The sequence below is a fragment of the Brassica oleracea genome, chromosome C4 (genome assembly GCF_000695525.1).
Source record: "Brassica oleracea var. oleracea cultivar TO1000 chromosome C4, BOL, whole genome shotgun sequence".
In the NCBI taxonomy this organism is placed as follows: domain Eukaryota; kingdom Viridiplantae; phylum Streptophyta; class Magnoliopsida; order Brassicales; family Brassicaceae; genus Brassica; species Brassica oleracea.
In genome coordinates this window covers 31533619-31552724 of record NC_027751.1, presented here as the reverse complement: position 1 = coordinate 31552724, position 19106 = coordinate 31533619, and the positions used below count along the sequence as shown (strand labels likewise).

At 34.4% G+C, this 19106-nt stretch overlaps 2 protein-coding genes and 1 pseudogene across 3 annotated transcripts; 1 reads left to right on the top strand and 2 right to left on the bottom strand.

Annotated features, from left to right (window-relative positions):
• Positions 1 to 6076: 6076 nt before the first annotated feature.
• On the bottom strand, positions 6077 to 9580 carry LOC106336556 (cytosolic sulfotransferase 18-like). Of its 2 annotated transcripts, XM_013775407.1 has the most exons (2): positions 8598 to 9580; positions 6077 to 6620 (listed from the first exon to the last, which is right to left on the bottom strand). In XM_013775407.1, the coding sequence occupies exons 1-2, from the start codon at positions 9394 to 9396 to the stop codon at positions 6400 to 6402; spliced, it is 1020 nt and encodes a 339-aa protein (XP_013630861.1). In that variant the 5' UTR covers positions 9397 to 9580; the 3' UTR covers positions 6077 to 6399. The 2 variants fall into 2 exon arrangements, with proteins under 2 accessions (XP_013630861.1, XP_013630860.1); XM_013775406.1 differs by lacking the exon at positions 6077 to 6620 and having other exon boundaries at positions 8123 to 9579.
• Positions 9581 to 11074: 1494 nt separating this feature from the next.
• Positions 11075 to 12607, bottom strand: LOC106341344 (annotated as a pseudogene).
• Positions 12608 to 18603: 5996 nt separating this feature from the next.
• LOC106338664 (late embryogenesis abundant protein Lea5-A) lies at positions 18604 to 19106 on the top strand. Its single transcript, XM_013777591.1, has 2 exons — positions 18604 to 18699; positions 18812 to 19106. Exons 1-2 carry the CDS (start codon positions 18626 to 18628, stop codon positions 19104 to 19106), a joined length of 369 nt encoding a protein of 122 aa, XP_013633045.1. The 5' UTR covers positions 18604 to 18625.

Genomic DNA, 19106 nt, shown 5'->3' with positions numbered 1-19106 from the left:
TTAATTAAATATCTAAAACATTTATTCCAACACTCAGAGATAGTTTTGCTAAATATGATAACTAGATAGCCAACAAAATTACAAAAAATATTTAAATAGTAAAAACAATGTTAATTTAACGTGTTAAAATTTAAAAATAAATTTTAATTATGACATGCATTTTAACATTTATATAAATATATATCATAACCTAAATATAAATAATTTAACAACTTAAATTAGAAAAAAATAAAAATCCTGGGCGTAGTCCGGGTTAATCCCTAGTAATCAAAGAAAACATAAATAGTAAAAGATTTAGAGAATTTGATCGAAATACGATAAATTGGATTTTTTTTAAATAGAAGCAATCAAAAATAGATTAACATTTAACTTTAGGGCTTAGTTTTTATGAGGTGAGATTGAGTTTATAAAAAACTTCTATAAAATAATTCTTAAAATTTTATATATGATTTATGAGGGTTAATTTTATATTTTTTATAATAAACTTAAGGTATTAATGGAATAGTTACCATTTAAAGGTAGATTTAAAAAGCGGTATCAAATTTGATGTAAAATTTAAATTTCTCCAAAGATATATTTATTGCTTCCAAAATTGAAGGTCTTAAAAATAAATATATAAGTGTATCTTTTCATCTTTAAAATTATCTTAAAACTGCATAGATTTTTTTATTATTATTATTTTCTTATTTCTATTTATTATAATTTTAAAAAATCTAAAATATGTCTTTTATATAAAATTAAAAATATGTCTTTTTATATAAAAATTAAAAATTCATTTATAAATGTGTGTTTTTCTTATGTGTTCATTTCTATATACTATATATGCTCTAAAAAAAATTAACTTATACAACTAAATTTTCTCTTCCTCAACCAAATTGTTCAGCGAACTAGATTTTATTTCAAATTCGAGTTTTTGGGTAATTCATTTGGATTTTGTTTGTTTTTAACACTTGTCAAATATCAATTACATTATTACATAATCTCTTTTCCTTTTACGTTAACATAATCTCTATTTCTATTATATTTGACGATCTACTACTTATAACATATACGATACGGATCAACAACTTCATGTACGGCGATTCCATGAATGATGTAGCTTTACCCATATATTTGGATCGACGGACGGTTCTACATGTACGACATGCTCGATGGACAATCTCTCTCCGCAGCACACGGCCACAACAAACGGCTTTACTTGCAACACTCTATGACTTTCGATAAGCATTTCATCATATAATTTGCAAGAAAATGCATTTTCTAGAAAGCGAAGCTCAGACCTAATGTAAAAGCTTTTAAACAGTGACCATCAGCCTAGTGTAGAAGTCTTCCTTTGTTTATATATCTTTCTCTTTTTGATGTTTTGTTTCCGATAAAAGTGAGTTTCTAACTCATTTTTTGGATTAATAAGTTTTGAATTAGTTTCAACTATATTTTGGATCTGAGTGTTATCTTCTTTCTTCAAATCTTTTAGGATAGAACCTAGTTACAGTCTCTCCTCATATATGTATTATCGTCTTTTCAATTCGTGTTGCATGTCAGAGTAATTTCTTCGTTGCTTATTCATGTTTCTTACTATGGACCTAAGTATAGCTTTGAGACGGCTTCCATCATGGAAAATGAATTGAGGATGAAAGCTCACATATAAGGTTTGATTTCTTTTCGAAAAACAAGATGTATAAATGGTGAGAGACGAGCTTTGCCAAACTCATCTTCTAATTTCCTCTTTGAGATTTTCATGAAAACGAATTTGGACAAACAAAATATGAAAGTTATTCCTAACTGTTGTATTATACTTTTCTGAAAACTACTAAAGCCAATTTTTAGCCAAAAAAAAAAAAAACTACTAAAGCCAATTAAAAGAAATGATAAGCTCCTAAAAACTTAATTGTTATTTTTAAATAATAAATGATTAGGAACTTGCTTGCTTAGTATAATACAAATGTATTTCAATCACGTATCTCTCCATATATGCTACTTTGCTTGTTAATGGAACTTCACTAAAAAAAGTCTTAATTTTAAATGTAAAAAGCTATAAAAAAATTCGCCTTTTGTCCTATAAAATTTGTTGTTAGTTAAAATATGTTAAACTGGTAAAAATCATTTTTATTTACTTAATAAACAGATAAATTTAAATAAAATTTCTGTCAATTAACTATATATTTACAAAAATAAATTGTTTTGTAATGTTTAGTTTTATATTAGTAAGACACACTTACAGATAATTTTGATAAAATATATAGTATATATTTATACCAAATTTCAAAAACATAAATAAAAATGAGTTATTATTATATTTCAAAAATCTTGACAAATAAAAATGACTTTAATGGTTGATGTACAAGTTATTAGTTATTACAATATTTAAAAAATATTGCCTAAAATATAAATATATAGAAGTATATATATCATAATTATATGATGTCATGTCACAATTTTTCATGTCATGTCACAATTTTTCAAAGTCATGTCATTTTTTGGGGAGATATATATGTCAAATAATGTATAGGAGATATGTCTTTTTACTTGATTTTTCAATGAAAAGATCATATTTTGTTTGGTATCCACAAATATGAGTCTGCGTTAAGATTTCTTTTTGTTTCAGAAGGTGTCATGGAAAATCTCAGAATGTTCGCTAGTGGTTGCATATGAGTTCTTTCTCTTTGAAATTCAGATTATGTTATTCACATATTGATATCAGTCAAATTACCCTAATAATTGAATTACTCTCTTAAATAAGAGTTTCAATTGTAGTACTTAAGGATCAAATCCACAAGGATCTAGAGAACCTAATAAATCTAATCAGAGTTATTAAACTAGGTTGATTATGTTTAAATGTAAATAGCAACTTGTGAGCAAGCTAGTTGCTCGGTTGGTTTGACTGAGTTTTTGACACTTAGATGAAATAGCTAGACTTAGGGTTTCTATTCACGTAATCAGGATTATAATCCTATAGATGCTTTTTGTATGCATGATATTATAGAGCTCAATCACTTGAGAACAAACCGATCGGCGTTCGCTTTCTTGGTTTGTCTATTGACCATATCTAATGGTCTCAACAGTAGGTCGGACCAATTAGAAAGTGTCGATCTATGATTCTAAAGGAATATCGATCGATACACCTTTTGCACCGTCGATCGATTATTCTATAGGAATATCGATCGACGCGCTCTAGTCAAGCTTTGCGCGCAGGTTGAATAATGCTCACTAGGCTTCCTAGATCAGATTTCGCCTTACTCTAGCAATCCTAGCTCAATTAGGACGGATTCAGGGTGAGATTCGAGTGTTAACTTGTGCCTACAACTCCTAGGTCAAGGTTCTAGTTAGCTAATATAGAAATAAGCATTAATGACAATCGTATTGATGAATATCACAGCTAGTAATCTACAGTTGAGGCTAATCTCTCATAACCTATTTGAACCCTAAACCTAACAGTAGAACTACTCAGACATAGTTAAACAATTCATAGCAACAAATAAGGTATAAAAACTGCATAGATATATAATAAAAAATAATAGAGTTCCAATCACAAATATCTCTAGATCTTCTCTCCAACTGTACTAAATCCTAGAAAACATTTTTGCTGTGAAAACAAGAGAACAAGAAAGCATGCTTTGTCTAAAACAAATTGGAAAGCTATATATATTAAGTTAAAACTCGTCAGGGGCAATCTTGTAATTTGGCGAAGTCTTTGGCTCTAAGTCGGCTGGAACCAAACGGGCTTCTGTGCGCTTCGCTGTCGATCGATGTCACAAGGCGTGCATCGATCTAATATTTCCTCTGAATGTCGATCTCCGGTCTTGCTCGATGGTCATCTCGGATGCTCTCTCCTTTTATCTCCAAAATGCTCTAAAATCACCACTTTCTTTCAAATCAATCCTGAACCTATAAATATACTAAATAGATTCTAAAACATAGTAATTAGTTATTAAAATGCTTATAAACCATAGATAAAAGTGGTAAAATTCATGGCTTATCACATGTCGAACTTTTTTATTACATAAGTCGAGTTAAATTATGGACTATATTTCAAAACCTTAATGATTTGCCTTTAAGAACCACACTTTTGCAGATCCTTTAACAACGCCAATGGCTTTCGTATTTCATCCTTACTGAAGATTGTGCATGTAATTCTCATGTCCGTGTCCGACAGTCGCTCATGCAGATCCGCCCATTCTAGGTACCAACATCGCTCTCTTTAGGCATCTGGACCCACCATGTTAATTTTCCGAGCATAGAAAGAATTTTCGATTGATTGTTCAATCTTTTCGTGACTTTTCATCGTGCTTTGGTATCAGTCACACAGTTTCGCGAATCATTTTTTGATATGTCACTTATCCGTCCACTTTTCCAACTAATCACGTTTAACTCTGAAGTTCTTCCTATATAACCGACCGAAAAAGTAAATGCACTTTTGTGACATAAAAATTAAAAATTAGACTAATATACCTTTACTTGATAAAAATAAAATATTAAGAGATTATCTATAGTTTATGTTTTTACAGTTACAATTTTTACGTGTTATTTCATCAAATATGCAAAATATTTATCAAGTGCAAGAGAAACTGAACGAATATAAAAGATTATTTCTATTATAAAACATTAAATTTGGAAATTTAAACATTTTCAACTATAATAAACTGATGTATGACACTTTAAGTAATGAGTATATTATTTCAAATAATAATTATATTAAGAGACAGATAAATAAGTACCATTTCAAGGATAATTTTTTAAAATTTTAACAATTAAATATAATTCTAAGTTATCAAAATTCAATAAACTAAACCTATTATATTTTTAAAATCCTACAATTTACTCCAAACAAAATTAAGTGTGTTTATTAAAAATAAAACAAACCAAACTAGTCAACATATAAATAAAAACAGATATTTAAAACAAAAAAAATATTTTTGCAAATTAATTTTTGTAAATATATTTATGCTCTTTCAAAGTGTAGGCGAGGATCTAGTTTTATAGTTATAATCATAAAATATGTTTAGATTAAAGATATGACTTATTTAAAAGTTGTAGTTGCGTGTGCGGATACGAGTGGTTTCAAGTGTTATTAAGTAATATATACAAATGACACATCAATTAACAATATATGTGTTTACAGAATATTATAGGACTCGTTGACTAATAATATATACAATATCAATTTAATAATAAATTAACAATAAAAATATTAAAATCATATTATTCTAATAAAATAATATTAAATTAATATAATGAATAATAATATTACGTTTTATTAAAAATAGTTTAGATAAACTTTACATTTTTAGTAAATAATTTTTTTCTTTATGAAGATTAATATTTTATTTAAAAAATATTTTGTTTGATTTACATTTGTATATTAATGACTAATATTTTACAGAATAATTTTGTTTAAAGTTTTTATAATATAAATTATGATATTTGTTAGTCAGTAGAAAATATAAAAAGATATGTATATATTTGTATTAAAATATCTGAATTTTAATTTAATATTTATTTTAATTATTTTAATTATTTTCTTAAAGAATGGTTTTATTAACCCATTGCGCCTAGCAAACGCTAGATGGAACAAAATTTTAATTTTGAGAGTTAAGCGGTATGAATCGTTTTACCACATTTTGTGATTATTGTAAATCACTAATAAACCACTGCCACCCATAAAGATATGTTTTTCGATGGTAAAGCTGTTGTGTTGTTGTGTGTTGTTGTTTCTTGCAGTCACAACTGGAGATGATATATAATGTCGTAAAATGGATTGTCTGAGAGTGTTTTTTTATTGTTTGGCGATTGAAACATATTAATTAAGGATCGTAAGACAGTTCTTTATTAATATTTTCTATTTTAGTACTTGAATGGATTGAATTATCATGTTCACATGTTGTTGTGCTTGTTTTACATCTGACGCTTGCAAAATGGTTAGTTTTGTACTGATGGGTTATAGGGGTTTTCCTTGATTTATCCAGGTCCATTAGAAATTTGGTTAGAAACAGAGGATGCTCTGTTTTGTTCTTCATGTATTTGTTGTATGTATCAGCTTTGATGTATGATACCTAATTGCTTGACATAAGGACCTTTCTAAAAAATATTCAGTCACATAGCTTTTATCTCTGAATGAACGGAGATGAGATTGAAACATAAATTGCAGTAGATCAAGACTTTGCACACATCAGCCAGAGATGATTGGCTAAGGTAGCAAATTCTTTTTCCAAGATACAAATACTTATTCTTAACTTAATGCATATGTAGCCAAAGACGATTGGCTTCACAAACAAATTATTTTTCCTAGATACAATACTTATTCTTAAATTGATGCATATGGAAGCAAAATGAGAAAAAAGAGCCAACTTCTGTTGTAAAGAAGCATGTAAAGGATCCATCATCGCTCGGCACAAGAACCGGTTACTTACCAAATTCAAGCAAACCGGTGCCCTTGAATTTCTCTTCCATCAATCCATCGATTCGAGCTACCATCTCCGGAGTCAGGTAGTTCTGCCAGTCTCCTACATTTCCCTTCCTGAAGTAGGCACTAGTCTTATATATACAAGGACGATCCTCTCGGTCTTTCTCCCCTATGTTGGGTTCAAGATTCTTCAGCGTCTCGAAACTGCAAAGACTCACAACTTTCTCAATAACCGGATGTTAGAAGCTGTATTTGGATCCAAAAAGTAGTGGAGAATCACCAGGAAGTTGAATAAATCTCATAGGAGTTAGGATGAAGAAGTTATCCCACTTTCAAATCAGGTGATCCTAGTTTTCCTGTTTAGGAATATGACAACTTCTTTTTTATTCTAATCAAACTAGGATGAATTGCGATGTGAGAAGCTGTATTTGGATCCATAAAGTAGTGGAGAATCACCAGGAAGTTGAATAAATCTCATAGGAATTAGGATGAAGAAGTTATCCCACTTTTAAATTAGGCGATCCCAGTTTTCCTAATTGGGAATATGACAACTTCTTCGACATTCTAATCAAACTAGGATGAATCGCGATGTGAAATGCAGTCTTTGGATACATAAAATAGTGGAGAATCACCATGAAGTTGAATAAATCTCATAGGAGTTAGGATGAAGAAGTTATCCCACTTTCAAATTTACAGAATATTATAGGACTCGTTGACTAATAATATATACAATATCAATTTAATAATAAATTAACAATAAAAATATTAAAATCATATTATTCTAATAAAATAATATTAAATTAATATAATGAATAATAATATTACGTTTTATTAAAAATAGTTTAGATAAACTTTACATTTTTAGTAAATAATTTTTTTCTTTATGAAGATTAATATTTTATTTAAAAAATATTTTGTTTGATTTACATTTGTATATTAATGACTAATATTTTACAGAATAATTGTGTTTAAAGTTTTTATAATATAAATTATGATATTTGTTAGTCAGTAGAAAATATAAAAAGATATGTATATATTTGTATTAAAATATCTGAATTTTAATTTAATATTTATTTTAATTATTTTAATTATTTTCTTAAAGAATGGTTTTATTAACCCATTGCGCCTAGCAAACGCTAGATGGAACAAAATTTTAATTTTGAGAGTTAAGCGGTATGAATCGTTTTACCACATTTTGTGATTATTGTAAATCACTAATAAACCACTGCCACCCATAAAGATATGTTTTTCGATGGTAAAGCTGTTGTGTTGTTGTGTGTTGTTGTTTCTTGCAGTCACAACTGGAGATGATATATAATGTCGTAAAATGGATTGTCTGAGAGTGTTTTTTTATTGTTTGGCGATTGAAACATATTAATTAAGGATCGTAAGACAGTTCTTTATTAATATTTTCTATTTTAGTACTTGAATGGATTGAATTATCATGTTCACATGTTGTTGTGCTTGTTTTACATCTGACGCTTGCAAAATGGTTAGTTTTGTACTGATGGGTTATAGGGGTTTTCCTTGATTTATCCAGGTCCATTAGAAATTTGGTTAGAAACAGAGGATGCTCTGTTTTGTTCTTCATGTATTTGTTGTATGTATCAGCTTTGATGTATGATACCTAATTGCTTGACATAAGGACCTTTCTAAAAAATATTCAGTCACATAGCTTTTATCTCTGAATGAACGGAGATGAGATTGAAACATAAATTGCAGTAGATCAAGACTTTGCACACATCAGCCAAAGATGATTGGCTAAGGTAGCAAATTCTTTTTCCAAGATACAAATACTTATTCTTAACTTAATGCATATGTAGCCAAAGACGATTGGCTTCACAAACAAATTATTTTTCCTAGATACAATACTTATTCTTAAATTGATGCATATGGAAGCAAAATGAGAAAAAAGAGCCAACTTCTGTTGTAAAGAAGCATGTAAAGGATCCATCATCGCTCGGCACAAGAACCGGTTACTTACCAAATTCAAGCAAACCGGTGCCCTTGAATTTCTCTTCCATCAATCCATCGATTCGAGCTACCATCTCCGGAGTCAGGTAGTTCTGCCAGTCTCCTACATTTCCCTTCCTGAAGTAGGCACTAGTCTTATATATACAAGGACGATCCTCTCGGTCTTTCTCCCCTATGTTGGGTTCAAGATTCTTCAGCGTCTCGAAACTGCAAAGACTCACAACTTTCTCAATAACCCCTTCCTTCTCTTCCTCAGCTGTGAATCCATAACCCATAAACTCAGCCAGTTTCTTCACATGCGGGAAAGGATCAGATTTCATTGTATCATACTTGAGGAACAAGATCTGATTTGGATTTTCTTGGTAAGCTTTCCAATACGACAAGACATGGTCCAGATAAGGACCATAGCCGGAAAGACCTCGACAGAACATATCAAAAGACTCCTCAAGACTATTGAGAGGGCCATTGTCTACCTTTTGCTTTTGGAAGAAAGTCCACATGGAGATGAAAGTGTCTTTTGGGTCTCTCCAGATGTAAACCATCTTGCAACCCGACTTGGAAATCGACTCGGGTAATAGCCCGTGAGGCAGATGAGTGGCAAATAGAGTGTTCCCTTTGTCCTTCAGAACATCAATATAAGGGAAGAAAGGGAACTCCATCTCAATGAAAGGAACAAGCTCGTGAGGGTTACGTTTCAGGAGAGGGTTTGAGGAATCTTCGAAGCGAGAGCGGTTGGCTATAGCGGAAGTGAGAGCTTTGAGCCAGGTGGTTCCTGTCTTTGGGTAGCTACAGACAAGGAAGTCTATGGGTCGCGCTTGGAAGAACTCTTGCGCGTGGAGGCAGCCTTCAAGGAGAAGCTGAATAAACCAGTGACCACCGTATTCAATCAAGGGAGCTTTAGGTCTCCAGCCTTTCTCATGAGGAAACGTGGCGATCAGATCTTGGTACCGTTTCTTATTCTTCCCAAACTCTGTCTCGGTCTGGTCGTGCTTGGATGAGTTCGTCTCTATTGCTGGCTCCATTGGGGATATAGAAAGAGGGTATGCGATGGTAATTATTATTCTTTGTTTGGACAGACGAGATTGGGTTTTATATTGAAGCTACGTAACACTGTGTACGATTAGGTATCATGGAGCAAGGGTTTCAACCACTAGCTTCCGTGAAATATTTTTGTCATTGCTGTCAACTCATCGTATCCGACCAATTACTCGACTATAAGCTTCCGTCAAAGACTTGTTGTCTTTGCTGTCAACACAACGTATCCCATCAACAGCTCGACTAGAAGCTTCTGTCAAAGAGTTTTTGTCATTGCTGTGAAGTCCTCGTATCCGATTAGACAAACTCATAATAACTTAATTATTTCATAATATCATTGAATTTCAATAGTTGAATACCAATAAAAATAAATATTTAACCTTTTTTTTAATTTGCATGGAAAACTTTAAACATATAAACTGAAACAGCTGGAGTATCAAACACTAAAGAGAAACTAATTTACATGAAACAAAAAATGCTCGACGGTTCTTGGTTTTGGATAAGTTTTGGCAAAGGTGGAAAGGCGGAGATGAAGCCACGTTGAAACTTCTCCTCACCACACAAAATCTCAACGTCGAAATTTCTTGCATGGAGTTTTTTTTTTTTATAATCCAGTATCCGACCACTTTGCGTGATCGACTAGCCCACCGGGCCTTAGCCCATGCCGTTACAGGATTTTTAAGCGTCCACTTAAAGGTCCCTGGTTACGCGAAGTGGTCTGGAGGGCGAGAGGCAGCCCATGTAAATACCCCCCGTGGCCGGGGCTCGAACTCGGGTGGCGGGCACCTCAGCCGAGGTTCCTTTACCACCAGACTACGAGGCCCGGTTAAAACTTTATGGGTTGAACTTTTTATAGTGACTGGGCTCACCCCGAAGGGCCACCTCGCCAGAAATCCCCGTAGGGATTTTTTAGCTAACCCAGTTCCACCCCGCTGTCCCTGAGTATCGAACTGGCGACCTCGGGTAGTCGTGTGTGAGAAACATTCAGTCCTGCCGCTAGGTCACCTGGAGTTTGGATTCCTTACGGAAGCTCCTCGTTGATCGATGCCCTGACAATACTCAAGGTCGAAATTTCTTTGCATGGAGTTTGATAAGCTTAATGGTGAGACTTTCACCAATCCCTTTTGATCTGAGATGTAGCCAATATGTCTTTTGAGTAATTATTTCTGGTGTCATCATTGTTACACTTTTACCATAGTTCATGACATTTTATATGTTTATATTTTATTCTATAGCTCCCAACCATTTTATCCTCCACTCACAGTAGTTTTTGACGGTTAATTTGTAGACTAAAAGTAAATATAACCTAGTACCCGAAAAAATATTGAGATCTTACTCTAGATAGTCTCGGAGCATGTCCAATCGTCAGAGCCCAATAAGGATTCTAATGATTAGTTTAATAATTAATTGTGTAATTTGTGAAGTTTAAAACTTCTACTACTAATGTAATTTAATTTAACATGGTCCAATGTGAGAACTTTTTTGAGGTTCTTATTTTTTTTTTTCTAAATTGAATTATTGGTTTTCATAAAATTTAAACAAATATGACATAATATGAAATCTTAGTGAAATTGGTGAAGAGAAACAAAAGGAAAAAAAAAGGGAAGAGAAATGGTAAGCACAATGTGATTTTCATTACACCATACATATTTTTAACTTGTAAAGGGAAGAGAAATCGTAAGCACAAAGCTTGGCCACACATCTATGCATGTCACATGTATGTTACCGTCTTTTTCTTGTTTCTTTTGGCGTTAATAATACATCAATAGGACTTTGTTTGCTGGTAGCATTAACATCGAACCTGACAAAACACATCTACTCAACAAACAATTTGATGACACTAAAGTCCATTTAATTCTCAACCTAAACAATTTCTCACATGTTACATGTTTATGTAAACCAATGGAAGGTAACGCAAAAACAGAACATGGCAGCTTTGAAAAAACTGTCCTTAGTTCTAAGATCTGGCTTAGAGCTTTAAATGTTTTACCTCAAAACGCTGGTGGAAGATGTCGCCTTCTTAACATTGCGTGTCATCAGCCCCCTCATACAAAATGAAACAATGAGTTGCTTATCTTCTTAACATTGAGTATCGCAGTTCTTAACACTAAGCAAGGTTAACAGGCCATAAACACACACACAGAATATATAGAGAGAAGAATCTGAAAGCATACTTTATCTTTTTGGAATCAAGAAAGCCACATAGTTCAGCAGCACCTGGAACATAGTCACGCATATTAGAAGAGAATCAAACCTATAACCAAAGTAAAACTACCTTCTTGACATATGAAAGACAATGAAAGTTCAAGCTACTTCTCAAAAGACATAACATTTGATTTAGTAAGACAATGAAAGTTCAATCTTTATCAAATGTAACTCATTAAGTCACAATAATTATCAACTGTAACATGAAAGTCTTGTAGCGCATTAAGATCCACTATGAAGTTTCAATCTTTATCAATTGTAACACTACCAAGTCTCAATCTCTAAGCCTATTCTTAGCCAATCTCAGGGAGGGGAGTAAAGCCCTGTTCGGTACATTGACGCTGCGATCACTTGCGGCGATCAAAAATCAGTCATCAAATTAGGCAAAAACAAAAGTGGCGTAATAATCAAGTGAAACTGCGATCAACTTTTACAAGGATTGCCAGTGACTATTCTGCCGCTGTGTAAAATAGCGTCACTTAAAATGGTGATGCGGCTGTTTCTGAGCGGCAAAAGTACCGCTGCCGGTGGTAGTCTCCACATACTTGAGCAAGAAGTTAGTTATAGTTTTGAACGCCAATCACTGACGCTGCGTCTCTGAAACGAACATGGCTTAAACCGTACCTGGCATGATCTGGAGCTTATTGATTCCCTGTTTCTCATAATCAGCGATGGTTTCATAGGCCTTCTGCTGTTGATCGGCGCTCCAAGACTCGATGTGGTGAAGAATATCGATTCCAGTAAGGCTCTCCTCTCCGCTTTGATTCGCTTGTACTCGTCTTCACCTAAGACGGACCTGTACATTGCGGCGAAATCGATGACCGGAACCATCAGAGTTCTGTCCATGTCGAATACGACGCCTCTAAGGCGTGATTTCGCGTTGGTGGTTAGATTCGCCATGGAAATTGAGGAAGAAGAAAAAGGTTTGAGTGTGAGAGAAACAAATGTTCTCGATAAGAGGAAAATCATGGTAAAAGCCGGAACTGAAGGAGAGCAACGACGACGACGATTTCTCAGACAGAAAAATAAAACCATCGAGAAGAGAGAGACGACCGATACAAAGATGGCACGTATGGGGTGCCTAGCTGTTCCAAAATTCCTTAGAGCATAATTAACCGGGCATCTTAAAAGGGTTTCTTAATGGTTGGCCCGTTAATTTTGCAAAAACCGATCACAAAACATATCAAACCAGGATACACTATTCGTAGACCCCACCGACACGTGGCGGCCCGCAATTTGTTCGTTTATAATTTCTTTTTTTTTTCAAACAATTTTTTTTTTTAAGAAATCTTCAGCGTTAAGACCATGCGCATCGGGGTATTTAGTGAGGTTCATGGGCTTGAGTTCTAAGGCCCGGGTGATTAAAAAGAAATTAAAAATGGGTCTGTTTCGACGAACCGGGCCTTACGCTTGATCCGGTATCAAGCGGTTTTAGCCACGCGTCAGTTGTTTAATTGATGAAAGATACCGCGTAGAGGAGGAGGAAAGAAGGGTTTCCCCGTGTCTCTCCTCATTTTCTCTTCTCGAAAAAAAAGCTAGGGTTTGTGTGTGAGAGGCGATTTTACGAGCGACGCCGAGTCTCTGAGGTGTTATCGTTCTAATCGACGACAGACTGTCTTCTCCACGACCTGAGGTGAGTATCGAGTAGATTGACGGTTTAATTTGGTAGATTTTGCTCGAAATCGTTTTCTCAGATTTCAAATCAATTTTGGGGTTTTCGAGTTTGGGATGTAAATCGATATCTGGGTTTCGATTAATTGATGTAAATCGGCATGCTCGTTTCATTTAGGGTTTGTTCCCGTGAGATTTCAAATCGATAGAGGGGTTTGGAGTTAGGGTTCTAAATTGATTCGGTTTTTCGTTTGATAGTTCTAAATTTATTATATTGTTTCGATTTTAATTTTCTAATTCATTCGATTTGTTTTACAGATAGATCCCGCAGAAGAGATAAGTCATTCAAAGAAGCAAAAGGACTACGTCAACATGCTATCATACAGTTGCGATTCTGAATACGGAATTCCGAGAAGGTGTGCCTGTGGTGGGAGAATCATAGACGAGGTTCGAGTGAAGCAGGAGTACGATACTCTTCCTGGGAAGCAGTTCTTCACCTGTGTCAACTACGAGGTAAGACACTGATGACCATTTCGATTCATTTATGTTTTTAGAAAATGGTTTTCTGATATTTTTTTGTTTATAAACAAGGGTGATGGGTTTCACTACCGTCAGCCTTGGGTGATTGGTGTCCAGGAGCAGATCGAAAGCTTGACTAAGCGTCTGGAGGAGGCTGAGCAGCTATTGAATTTGATGCCGAGTCTCAAAAACCAGATTGAGACACTGGAGGTTAGTGACATATTTCTCAACTATTTTCTTTATTTTTCTCTATGTTTATCTCTACATTTTGCTCTACTTTTATTCATTTTAATAACTTATAATGTGACATTTTCATTGTTGTTTCCATGTATAGGCACAGGCTAAAGGGCTCACTCGGCAGGTTGATCGCCTAACTGCGGAGGTTTATAACCTGACGGTGCAAGTAGCTGACCTGGAGAAGCTCTGCTTCGACTAACAAGCGAAGGTAAGCACTCAATCTCAACTGAACTAGAATTGAATGAACTGAACTAGCTAGACAACAACTCGTATTGAACTGAACTGAACTAGCTAGACAATAACTCGTATTGAACTGAACTGAACTGAACTAGCTAGACTACAATTCATTAATAAGTGTCTGTTTGTTGGTTGAAGTTTTAAATATTGTCCAGTTTTTAAGTGATTTGATGTGTAATGAATGCTAAGTAGTTATGTAAATAAGTTGTTGTGCTAATTAAGTTTTGTTGTTGTATAATTAACTGCAGTGGTTGTTGTGTAATAAAACCAATGCAAAAGTAGTTTAAAACATAGGAATTCCACTTCTAAAAACACAAACAATCAAAGCTTAAAAATCACACAAACCTCTAAACACCAAACCAAAATCACACAAACCTCTAAACACAATGGACCCTTCTTCCCTTAACTCTCACGGGTTTGTTAACTTGTTAGCTTCGCAGAGCAGTCCACCAATAGACGTAGACTCTGCTGAAGCACCTGTTACCTCTCCCGGGTTAGTTAAACCAGCGGAAAGGAGAAAGTGGTCAACCAAAGAAGACACTGTGCTGATCAGTGCTTGGTTGAACACCAGGAAGGATCCCATAGTGAGCAATGAACAGAAGCTAAGATCGTTTTAGAAGAGGATAGAAGAGTATTTCAATTCAAGTCCTCACCTCGTTGGCTCCCTTCCAAGAGAGTGGAGTTAATGTAAGCAGAGGTGGGGAAGGGTGAATGCGTAGGTCTGCAAGTTTGTGGGATGCCATGAAAGCGCGTTGAAGGAGCAGGCAAGTGGGCAAACAGAGAATGATGTCATGAAGCTTGCTCATGACATCTACTTCAATGACTATAATGTCAAGTTCAGTCTTGAACATTGCTGGAGGGAACTTAGGTTCGATCAGAAATGGAGATCACACTGTCAGCCGAAGGATAAAAGGAAGGAAAGTGGTCCGGAGGTGGTGGCTGAGGAGGAAGAGGTTAGGCCTCCGGGTGTCAAGGCCAGCAAAGCTGCCAAACGCAAGAAGCCGAACGAGGCAGCTTTTGATCAGATACAGAGCATCCTAGCTCAGAAAAATACCCTTTCCAATAAAAAAATCCTAGATCGTCTCTTAGCCAAAAACATTGAAACACTATCTGATCATGAAGTCGCGCTTAAGAATAAGCTTATCTCTGAAATGCTTTGATTTGGTTAGTGTAATAGGTTGTTTTGCTTTGATTCTTTGTCTTTGAGTTTCTTTATTGTAGCACTGTAATATCTTGTTTTGCTTTACTCATTGTGTTCTATTTTGTTTTGCAGGTCACGGGTTGGTTGGGCAGGGTGTTGCAGGTCACGGGTCTAAATTGGTTGCATGTGAGGGTCAAGGATGTAGGACTTTATGTCAGTTTTTAATCACGGATGTAAAATAGGATGTACTATGTGTAGGACTTGTCTTTTGCTGTTGATGTACTATGTGTACAATAGGTTGATTCACGGATGTTAAACTCTGCCTTCTCTATATAAACTATGTCTTTCAGTTTGGTTTTAAATTGTGCATCATTTCTCTTCTCTATGTGTGTCTTTTATTATTACAACTGAGCAAAGCACATAAAGAATCTGTCTCACTTCTCTTCTCTAGTCTCTTATCTTCTCTAGTCTCTTCTCTTCTCTTCTCTTCTCTTCTCTAGTCTCTTCTCTTCTAGTCTGATCGTGGTGATCGTGGTGATCATGGAGAGCTTATCCAAGTGCTCAACCACTCTTCCTTGAAGCTTCAAACTTCACATTTTGTGATCGTGAATTCAACAAAAACCTCCAAGCTCCAAATCAAGGTAAGTGTGATAATGCAAAAAGATGATTTAATTATGCAAAAAATAATATTAGATTTTGAGAAAAACTGATATAATGTGAAAAACAATGTAGATTATGCAAATGATGATAGAATAATGAAAAAAATATAGCTTATGCAAAAAATTGATAGAATAATAATTTTTTTTTTTAAAAAAAAATCTGATATAATGTGAAAAATAATGTAGATTATGAAAATGATGATAGAATAATGAAAAATTGATAGTTACAAATCCCCTTTTCTCATTTTAGGAAAAAAAACACCAATGTCTTCCTCATCAAGTGATGAAGTTGTTGAAGTTTTGGAAGAAATGGTTGACCAAGTAGTTGATAATTTCATCGACTCAGTGATTCATGCTCACCCCAAGAAGCAGAAAAGACGGGCTTATATCGAAAGATATCGGGAACAAGGACACAATCAGCTATGGAACGATTATTTCAAGGAAAATCCTACATACCCACCGGAAATGTTTAGGAGGTGTTTTCGAATGAACAAGCCATTGTTCCTCCACATTGTCGAACGTGTAAGTAATGAAGTTCCATACTTTCAGCAAAGACGGGATGCTTGCGGAAGGAACGGGCTATCTGCACTTCAAAAGTGTACGGCAGCTATACGTATGCTGGCATATGGTCAATCGGGAGATACATATGACGAATATCTCCGTTTTGGTGACAGTACATCACGTTTATGTTTGGAAAATTTCACTAATGCAATAATACAATTGTTTGGAAATGAGTATCTACGAAGACCTACACCTGAGGATCTTCAACGATTACTCGATGTTGGAGAGGTACGCTGGTTTCCAGGGATGATAGGCAGCATCGATTGTATGCATTGGGAGTGGAAAAACTTCCCAACGGCTTGGAAAGGTCAGTACACACGTGGTACAGGAAAGCCGACAATTGTCTTAGAAGCTGTGGCATCACAAGATCTTTGGATATTGCACGCATTTTTCGGATTACCAGGTACCCTCAACGATATCAATGTTCTTGATCGGTCACCGCTTTTCGATGACATCTTACAAGGTCGAGCACCAAAAGTTAAGTTCAAGGTCAACAACCACACTTATCGTATGGCCTACTATCTTACTGACAGAATTTATCCAAACTGGTCAACATTTATCCAATCCATCCCAGTTCCTCAAGGTCCTAAAGCCGAGAAATTTGCAAAAAAGCAAGAATCCGCAAGAAAAGATGTCGAACGGGCTTTGCAATCGAGGTTTGTGTTAAAAACCCAGCTCTACTATGGGACAAGGAAAAGATAGGAAAGATAATGAAAACTTGTGTCATATTGCACAATATGATAGTAGAGAACGAACGACACGGATACGCTCAAATTAATATATCTGAGTTCGAGTCAGGAGAGTCAAGCAGAAGTTCTAGGGTGACAAGGAGAGATAGTATTCATGTCGGTGATATGTTAGCCATGCGCAGAGAAGTTCGAGATCCAGACAAGCATGCTCGTTTGAAAGCTGATTTAATGGAAAATATTTGGCAAAAGTTTGGTGATGAAGATGAATACGCTTTGTATGTTCTTCAATTTCTCGATTTATGTAATCTACTCTTAATGTATTGAATAAAAAGTTTTCAAATATTGTATAATATATTTTAATATTTTATTCATGTATTCTGAATATTTTGAATTTTTTTAAAAATAAAATAAATATTATTATTTTATTCTTATGAGCTCCTTCTTGAGGTTCACCAATGCAGAAAACAACAAATACAGATTCATAACTATCTATGGACCCACCAAAAAATATTAAAAAATCTTTGTGAACCCCAAAAAAGGGTTCACCAATGCTCATGTTCTAACTGTTCAAATCAACATACACATTCCAAAAACAAAAAAAAATTAATAAAAAAAATTGTTTCAAATAGTAACCATTGGTCTGGTATTCAGTTGAGCCAAACACGAATGTAATTATTTTATTTGAAGAAAAGCCATTTTTCTTTCTGACCCTTCCAAAGTCCAAACGATCTTTACTGTTCTAGAGAAACCCTTGATCCTATCGAACCTTTTCACGCACAACCTACTTGTTCAAGTTTTATATTCATCGTTATTATTTATTAGCTTAATTTCTTTTTAAAATTGCACTTACACTTAAACTCATAATATTTGAAGCAAAATTAGATCATTGTCAACTACTACATGGTGGTCTAGTGGTAAGCGGCTCTATTACGTTTTACATTATGGTCACGCGGATATGAAACCATGCTTTAGAATTCATTTGAATACATATAATGAGAATCAATCCGTAAGACACACCACCTTTATGGGAATTAGTCTGCATCTCTTTATGGATATGAAGTATGAAATATCCAAAAGTTTTTAAAAAAGAAATAGGTCATTGTCTTTCTTTTTTTTTTGGAACACAAAATAGGTCATTGAGGTGTAAAATTCTAGATCTCATTCTTAATTGCATATAAGATCGAGCGAGAGACTTACCACTTCTTTTACTCCCATTGCAAAGTCAAAGCATTATTAGTTTATTAGATGAATTGTTATTAGTAGCAACTTCCCTATATAAACAACACAAAGCCATATGTTCCAACATATGTTAATCTCTATCGAAATTCTCTTACATTTATTGTTATCGATAGAAGTTATGATGGGAGCAATGTCTCAATCGCTTTTCAATCTCAAAAGTTTATCTTGCTCTCTCAATAACATAATTGTAATGTAAGTCCATCCATTTTGTAAAACCTAGAATTCTATATTTTGTTTCGTTAATTCGTTTGAATATATTGCGTTTTAACTTGAATGACAATTCTTAGTTTTTTTACTATTGCAGGAGAGGATACATTTTGATCAAAAAGGCTACTCAAAGGGCATATGCAATAGGAAACAGCAGAGAAAAGCCATCATGGACAGCAGACTGTGAAACCGGATACTACATACCTGAAACCATAACAAAAGAGTTAGATTCATACGTTGTGACAACCTCTAATGCTGAAGTTAAAATGAGGAGAGGTGAAGAGTTATGGTGGATGCCAGATCCACAAACCGGGTTCTATCGTCCTGATACTTTTGCGAGAGAGCTCGATGCCGTTGAGCTACGGTCAATGCATTCCAACCACCGAGAGTAA